Raw genomic sequence first — 7468 nt, 5'->3', positions numbered from 1 at the left:
TTTCAGCTCACCCCCAGCTTTGTAGACCTACTCGCACAGTGATAGCAAGCAAGGCTTTGGTTGTCGCAGCCAGAAAGGAGGATGGGAGCCCAGCTCTGCCCCAAATCAGCTGGGAACTGTGTTTTTTTTTGGAGGCTTTAGTCCAGCAAGGAGTTATCTGAGCTGGGTACACAGCTCAGGCTGTCCCTTCCTCCAGCATTAAAAAGCCCAAGTTGGTAGAACTGGTGCTTCTAATCTTCTAATTTAAAGAGCCCTGGCTGCTGGCCTCATTCCTACCCCTGGTGTGCGGGATGGGGATGGTGCTGGGAATACTCCCCTCACGCTTTTGGCTGCCTCTTGCCCCTCCAGGCTGGCAGGCGGGCACAGGGAGCGCGGTGGCTGATTCCCTGGGGATGCCCAGCGAGGGGGGAGGACACAGAGGTCCCCAGGCACGGACACGATCCCAGCGTCACGGGTGGGCGTCCCTGCAAGCGCAGCGCCTTCGGGATTAAGGTCCAGACTGTTGTGCTGGCAAGTGCTGGCAGCAGAGCGGGTGTAAAGGTCGGCGGTGCAAGAGCTGTGCGAGCAGGGCCGGGCAGACTTCTGCCTCGCCTTTAAATCCCTGCCTGGAGAAGCTCCAAGTGAAGCCTGGACGAGCCCCGAGCAGCAAAGGCACAGTGAAGGTTTGCTCTCCATTTCCTTCCGGCTGCATTTTGTGTGCTGTGAAGCCAGCCAGCCAGTGCTCCGCTGTCTCCGGCAGGGCTTGGAATCGAGGGCGGCTGCTCCCCGTGGATGATGAGGACGGGCGAGTTTTGGGATTTCATGGGGAGAGAGCAGTGACGCAGGCTGGGAGCTGCTCGCTTTGCTATGTGGGGTTTGTGCCTGTCCCTGCAGCGTGGGTGAGCTGCAGCTGGACGGGAGCCTTCGTGAGTTTGTTCAAGTCTCTTGCTTTTTCCGGGGGCTTTTCTCTGAATTTCTGCTGTTTCCTCCAGCTCCTGTTTAAGTTAACTTATTCTTTGGCAAAAAATTGTTTGAAAACAAGTTAGAAATGAGCCTTTCTTGAGACTTCGCAGTAGGAGTGTTTGTTACCTAATCAAAGTTCACATAGGCTCATATTTTTTTTTCATTCCTCTGATTTGCACTGAAGCTCCGCGTAGGTCAGTTTACCCAGCCTGAGCTCGGAGTTCCTCCTGCTTGCAGCCTGCATTGCCTGAGTTTCTTTCCGTGCCTATTTGGTAACGCAAGCAGCACTTCCACAACACTGCGCAACTTCTGAATCGCCACTCCATGTTGCTCAGGCACCACGATTTTTTTTTTCTAAACCTTTTTTGTTTTCAAAAGAACACTGTTTAATGGAAATTAGAAAGGGAAGCATTAAAACAAGTCAGCCCAGCTGAGAACATTTCTTAAAGCTGTACAAAGGGGGTGACTTTTGCACAGGCAGAAGGGCTGCACAAACCTCCCACAAGGGATGGGGGTGGGAAGAAGCGATCCATGTCTCTGCTGATCCCTGGACAACTTTATTCCCTGTTTGTCGTGCTCTGTCCCTTTGCCACCCGCAGGACACCATGGTGCGGCGAGTGGCCGTCATCGGGGCCGGGGTCAGCGGGCTGGTCTCCATCAAGTGCTGCCTGGACGAGGGGCTGGAGCCCACCTGCTTTGAGAGGAGCGAGGACATTGGGGGGCTCTGGCGCTTTGCCGTGAGTGGGCTCTGCTTGGTTTTGCCCCCTCCCCATCTCCCCTTTGCCCGCAGCAACAAGGAGGGGGTGGCTATGCCCTCAGGTATGTCCCTGTCCCAGAGTCTTGCAAGCCCTATGTGCGACCACTGGCTTTAAACTCAATGCTGACCTCATCCTGCAGCCACCAGCAGATTTTGGGTTGCTGGCCCCTGTTTATCGCTCACACCCCCATGCTGACCCAGAGGAGGAAAGTCGTTCCCTGTGCATCCACAGACATCCCTGTTTGCTTCTCACAGGACACCGCAGACAGCGGGAGGGTCAGCGTGTACCGGTCGGTCATCACCAACACCTCCAAGGAGATGTCCTGCTTCAGCGACTTCCCCTACCCCGAGCATTTCCCCAATTTCCTCCCCCATGGCCTCCTCCTGGAGTACTTCCAAATGTATGCCCAGCACTTCCAGCTCCTGCGGCACATCCGCTTCAAGGTGGGCCGGGGCCTGCTGCGGGGGGGCCACGGGGGGCTGCAGGTACCACCATTGCCCGGGTGGGATGGGACAACAGTCCCACAAGGGCTGCACATCTTGTGCATCCTGAACACAGCCTTTTTGGCTCTGTGTTTTAAGTTAGGTTGCTCAAGCATGGGTTGCCCCATCCCATGCCATCTCCAGAGGGAAGGTGCAGGTCTGTTTTAGCAGCTTCAGAGGTGAAACCAGGTTCCTGAGGGCCCAGCAGCCTCAGCCCTTTGTGGGCAGCTCCTTTCTGAAGCTTGGCACAGCTCCTGACCACAATTTTATTGGGTTTTGGTGTAAGACAACAGTTCTCAGTGTGAAGAAGCGCCTGGATTTCGCCACCTCAGGCCAGTGGGAGGTTGTCACCGAGACCGAGGGCGTCCAGGAGTCGCACATCTTTGATGCTGTCATGGTCTGCACGGGACACTACCAGGTGCCCCACCTGCCCTTGGCTTCTTTCCCAGGTGAGCCCTGCCTCTGCAGCGGGGTGGGCTGGGGCTGCCCCTCTGCTCCACGATGTCCACCAGCCAGGGTTTGTTTGACCCTCACAGAAAGGGATGTGGGCATACCCAGGAATGGGTAAAAACACCTCGTGAAGATGCGCCGGTGCTCTTGCACGAGAATTTGCAGAGCAGGACCACGATGAGGTTGCACAGGAGGGTGGGAGAGGGTGAAGGCATCACCACTACTAAAGGAGCTGAGACCTCTATGGGCTTTGCAGTGGTTGGTTGCAAGGAGAGGTGGGGAGCAGTGGGTCTGGGGTCAGGCACAAGGCTGGAGCAAACGTGTCTGGTGGTAGGAGACGCTTCCTGCTCTCTGCCCAGGCATCGAGACCCACTTCAAAGGCCGGTACCTCCACAGCCAGGAATACAAAGATGCGGAGGCTTTCCGGGGAAAGCGGGTCCTTGTGGTCGGCATTGGGAACACTGGTGGTGACATTGCTGTGGAGCTGAGCCACGTGGCTGCGAAGGTACAGAGCCGTGGTGGCAGGGGCACAGGGCAAGCGGGAGGGAGGATAAAATGTCCACTTTCCTTAAAGCTGAAGTTAGCGAGACCCACCATGGGGATGTTTCCCTCCCCCCTGTATGGTCCCTGCTCAACCCTTTCTTGGCATTCAGCTCTTTTCTTCCCTCCCACCACTCAGTCTTCTGAACAAGGCTTTGTCACTGCTTTATTTTTACCAAATACCTCCCCAAAACTGCCTACAAGCACTCAAGAGATACTAAAGCACCTTTTTGGTCAGAAAAGGGAGGGCACTGCACTGCTGCTACCAGATATCCTGAACATCTATTTCTTCCCTCCATCCATCTTGCAAGTGCAGCTCTATCTTTGCCTCCCAGTACCCACAGGAATGGCACCCTTTGCTCCCCAGCAAATTTATTTTGGCTTTGTATCGTGAGGGACATCAGAAGATGTGACAGCAGGGTGTCCACACCAGTGATGGTGGCTGCATCCAAGCTTTGTCCATTGGGTTTCTCAATAACCAGACCTTTAAATTGAGGCCAGTTGAAGAAGCTCTGCAATTCCTGGAGAATTTGGGCCACCTGTGAACTTTGCAAAAGCCACCATGAGCTGGTTCATCCAGACACCGGCTGCTTCCCTCAGGGCTCAGCTCCCAAGCACAGGAGCTGGGATTTGCCACGTGGGGCAAAAATGGAAGTCAGGCCTCAGGGCAAGAGGCCCTCAGGCCTGCCTTCTCCACCAGGTGTTTCTCAGTGCCAGGAGCAGCACGTGGGTGTACAGCCGGGTGTCAGACCACGGCTTCCCCTTCGACATGGTCAGCACCACGCGCTTTAACCACTTTCTTGAGTGGCTTCTCCCATCAGCCATCACGAGAAGGATCAAGTTTCGGAAGTTCAATTCATGGTTTAACCACGAGATCTACGGCTTGGCTTCTGTTAAAAGGTGTTTTTTTGTTGTTGTTGTTGTTTATTTGTTTGTTTGTTTTTCTGTTTTCTTGGTTAGTTGGTGATTCTTAATGGTGTGAAATCATCTTTCACTTTGGGGGATATTTGCAGCATAGCAAACCATTGGAGAGGACTTTTTGCCCCCCCTGAATGCTAACATTTCTCTCCTTCTCTTTTTCCATGTGCAAGTCCCAATTTTCATGTAATTATCAATGAAGAGTTGCCATTTTGCATGCTCTCTGGGACTGTCGTGCTGAAGTCAAATGTGAAGGAGTTCACCAAAACTTCAGCTGTTTTTGAAGATGGGACAACTGAAGAGAATATTGATGTGGTGCTCTTTGCCACAGGCTACATCTTCTCGTTTCACTTCCTTGAAGAGTCAGTTCGCAGTCCCCTCAGAAACAACCGTTCCCTCTATAAATGCATCTTCCCGCCCCAGCTGGAAAGGCCGACTCTGGCCATTATCGGTTTGGTGCAGCTGACCGGCTCTGTGATGGCAGGAGCAGAAATCCAGGCTCGCTGGGTGACAGGCATCTTCGCAGGTGAGAGAGGGGCTGCAGGGATGGGGGAGATGCTGGGGAGGGAGGATGGGTCAACCTGCTGCTGCCCTTGGCACCGTGCTGGGCATTGCTGCATCAATGCTGACAAGGCTCTGGGAGCATGGAAGGGGTCGAAGGGTTGCTGACTGCTCTTCTTATGGTGCTGTGCAAGGTCTCTGGTCTCTTTGCTCTTCTCAGGTGCGTACAAGCTCCCTCCTTCCAGCAGGATGATGGCTGACGTTTTGAAAAAGCAGCCACCGGTCAAAAGGTGCGTGACACTGCCACACCTTGGGGTATGCTGTGATAGGCCTTTGCTTTTGAAAACATGTCAAGCTGGGCAAAGTTGATCCTTTCCCACACTAAACCCTTTCTGCTGATCTGTGACTTCTCCAAGCTGAGCTCTGGGATGAAACAACTGCCCTACAGCCTCCCCAGGCCCCACTTCTGCTCTGGGGGGCTGCAGCAGTGCTGCACCCATGGCCCCCAGATCCCTTCTGCCAGGCCTCCATGTCCTACCCTTGTTCCCTGAATCTGTGTGGAGATTTGTTTTCCTCCAGACAGAGGGTGCCATCTCGTGGCTTCTCCCTCCCTACTCCCGGCTGCAGGGAGTGTGAGGCTGAGGGCCCAGCTCCCTCCCAAAACCCCACTGGAGCACAGTCAGGGACCAGTTTCCTAGCTCAGCCCAGTCCACAGGTTGCATTTTGGTGGTGACAAGCAGGTTACAGAGATCAAGCAAGTTTCTGCCTCTTCCCCGTGCCAGGGTGGCTGCTGGTGACCACCACATGAAGGCTCTTTGGGTGCCTTTAGGTCTCTGTGTCACCCTGCAGCAAGGACAGGCTCAGAGATCTTGGCCAACATGTGTCCCCTGTAATGTGGTGGCTTTTCTGAGCCCAGGGCTGTGAACCGAGGTGGGAACACACTATCTGATTTCCGTTACTGATTCTATGTCCCATGGAAGGAATCCACCCGAGCCGGAGCACTTGAAGATGAGTTTCATTAACTACACCTCCGACATCGCTTCTTGTGCTGGCGTGAAGCCCAGCATGCTGTGGCTGCTCCTGACCGACCCCCGGCTGGCCATGGCCGTCTTCTTCGGCCCCTGCACGCCCTACCAGTACCGCCTGGTGGGACGGGGACGGTGGAGCGGGGCCAGGGCCGCCATCCTGACGCAGTGGCAGCGGGCCTTGAAGCCCTTGAGAACTCGGGTGGTGGAGGACGGAGCCTCCCCCTGCTCCTGGCGCTGGCTGGGCTTCCTCGCCCTGCCCGCCATGCTGCTGGCGGGGTTCCTCCTCTCCAAATCTCCCCGGCTGGGGTGGGTCCCCAGGGGGCTTCCCCTTTTCTAGAAGGGATTGAGGGGGCCGTGGGGGGTGGTGTTGGGGGGACCACGTACTTCTGCCACCAGCCCTGAGCCTCCAGAGGGCTGTGGGGAGAGCCTGAAGGGCTGGTGGGCATGGGGCCAGTGCTTCTTCTGGGGTGATGGGTGGCTTGTGGGGTGGGCAAGGGTGGGCAAGTGGTTGTTTTGCTGGGAATTTACAAGAGGCAGGAGGCAGAAATAAACCTCAGTGGGCTTTTAACAACGTTTTAATGTGAGATTTTGATGTTTTGGGTAACGGGTTGGCTATGAGGGGCAGGGGGACGGACTTAGGGCTTTGCACCCCGGGAACAGGGGGAAGGCAGAGAGCAAAGGCTGGTGGCGGGCTTCCCCGGGTGCCTCCCGCCAGAACATGGCGGCAAAAATCCCAAACCTCCTCCAAATCCACCCCAATTCACGGCCCCCCCCCCCCCGACTGCGGCAGGGCGGCGGTCACGTGGGCGGGCAGGCGGGCGGGGCCCCGTCGGGCGGGTGCGCGCTCGCTCCGCCGGCCGGTCGCGCGCGCGCGCGGCGCGGTGACGTCAGACGCCGTTGGCGCCGGCTTGGCCGCCCGCCATCTTGGCCCCTGTGTGGAAGCGGCTGAGGCGCGGCGCCGGGAGCGGCCGGCGGCCTTCGCCGGAGCGCGGTGAGCCCGCGGGGGGCGAGGGGAGGGGAAAAAGAAAAGAAGAAAATAAAGGAAAAACCCGGAGCGGGTTCCTCGGCCCCGCCAGGTGAGCTGGAGGAGGCCGCGCTCTCCCCTCAGCGCTCCTCGGGCGGCCTTGAGGCAGGCTGAGCGGCGCCGGGGGGAGCGGGCGGGCGGCCTGCGCCTCATGGCCGCGGGCGGGGGCGGCGCGGGGCGGAACGGAACGGAGCGGAACGGAACGGGGGGGCCGGGAACGGGGAGGGGCCCCCGGGCCGCTGCTCGCCCCGCCGGGCGCGGGGAGGCGGCGTTGGGCCCACGCCGGCCGGGCCCTGGTGCCGGGCCGCGCCGCAGCGCCTCGCATCGCCCGGGGCCGGCCGCGCCCCGCAGCGGGCACAGCGCCGGGCACAGCCCCGGGGCGGCGGGAGGGGGCTGCGGGCTGCTTCCACGCCTAGTTCGCCCCCTTCCCCACCTATTTAGCTCCCTCTCCCTTACCCACCTCTTCCCCTTATCTACTTATTCCCCCCTCCCTTTACCCTCATATTTCTCTTGCTCCCCTATTTCTCCCCTCTTCCTCACCTATTTCCTCACCTATTTCTCCCCTCTTCCTCACCTATTTCTCCCCTCTTCCTCACCTATTTCTCTTCCCCACCTATTCCCCATCCTCCCCTATTTCCCTCCCTCTTACCCGCCTATTTCCCCCCCACACACACACCTATTCCCCCACCCCCCCTTTTCAAAAGGCTCCACATCTTTCCAGGGAGATTCCTCAGGAAACCATCCCCTTCAAGCTTTTGCACTCACTCTGTGGCACTAATTCTTCCTCTGCAAACCCGTGGGGAAGGAGAGGTTTTCCTGTGGGAT

At 57.6% G+C, this 7468-nt stretch overlaps 2 protein-coding genes across 9 annotated transcripts in view; both read left to right on the top strand.

Annotated features, from left to right (window-relative positions):
• The first annotated feature begins 221 nt into the window (after positions 1-221).
• Positions 222-6191, top strand: LOC310903784 (dimethylaniline monooxygenase [N-oxide-forming] 4-like). 4 transcript variants are annotated; one of them, XM_083847705.1, is made up of 9 exons: positions 222-662; positions 1542-1679; positions 1955-2143; positions 2469-2631; positions 2992-3137; positions 3873-4072; positions 4264-4616; positions 4812-4881; positions 5572-6191. In XM_083847705.1, exons 2-9 carry the CDS (start codon positions 1548-1550, stop codon positions 5954-5956), a joined length of 1638 nt encoding a protein of 545 aa, XP_083703831.1. In that variant the 5' UTR covers positions 222-662; positions 1542-1547; the 3' UTR covers positions 5957-6191. The 4 variants fall into 4 exon arrangements, with proteins under 4 accessions (XP_083703831.1, XP_083703833.1, XP_083703832.1 ...); XM_083847707.1 differs by having other exon boundaries at positions 647-784; XM_083847706.1 differs by having other exon boundaries at positions 662-905.
• A 315-nt stretch (positions 6192-6506) lies between these two features.
• PRRC2C (proline rich coiled-coil 2C) overlaps positions 6507-7468 on the top strand; it is a 70330-nt gene continuing 69368 nt past the window's right edge. For all 5 annotated transcript variants that reach the window (XM_083847671.1, XM_083847674.1, XM_083847673.1 and 2 more), the window contains exon 1: positions 6507-6695. The gene's annotated coding sequence lies outside the window, so the exon portion shown is untranslated. The remainder of the gene's footprint in view (positions 6696-7468) is intronic.

This window comes from Anser anser (genome assembly GCF_964211835.1).
Source record: "Anser anser genome assembly, chromosome: 8".
Classification (NCBI taxonomy): Eukaryota; Metazoa; Chordata; class Aves; order Anseriformes; family Anatidae; genus Anser; species Anser anser.
The sequence above is the reverse complement of the archived record's forward strand: the minus strand, read 5'-3'. Positions and strand labels throughout refer to the sequence as shown.

What these genes read in the sequence shown, in the direction of transcription:
- LOC310903784 (XM_083847705.1), top strand. Translation starts at nt 1,548, where the DNA reads ATGGTGCGGCGAGTGGCCGTCATCGGGGCCGGGGTCAGCGGGCTGGTC. An exon ending in TGCGGCACATCCGCTTCAAG is followed by an intron (nt 2,144 to 2,468) that starts GTGGGCCGGGGC and finishes TTTTGGTGTAAG; the next exon opens with ACAACAGTTCTCAGTGTGAA. An exon ending in GGTGACAGGCATCTTCGCAG is followed by an intron (nt 4,617 to 4,811) that starts GTGAGAGAGGGG and finishes TGCTCTTCTCAG; the next exon opens with GTGCGTACAAGCTCCCTCCT.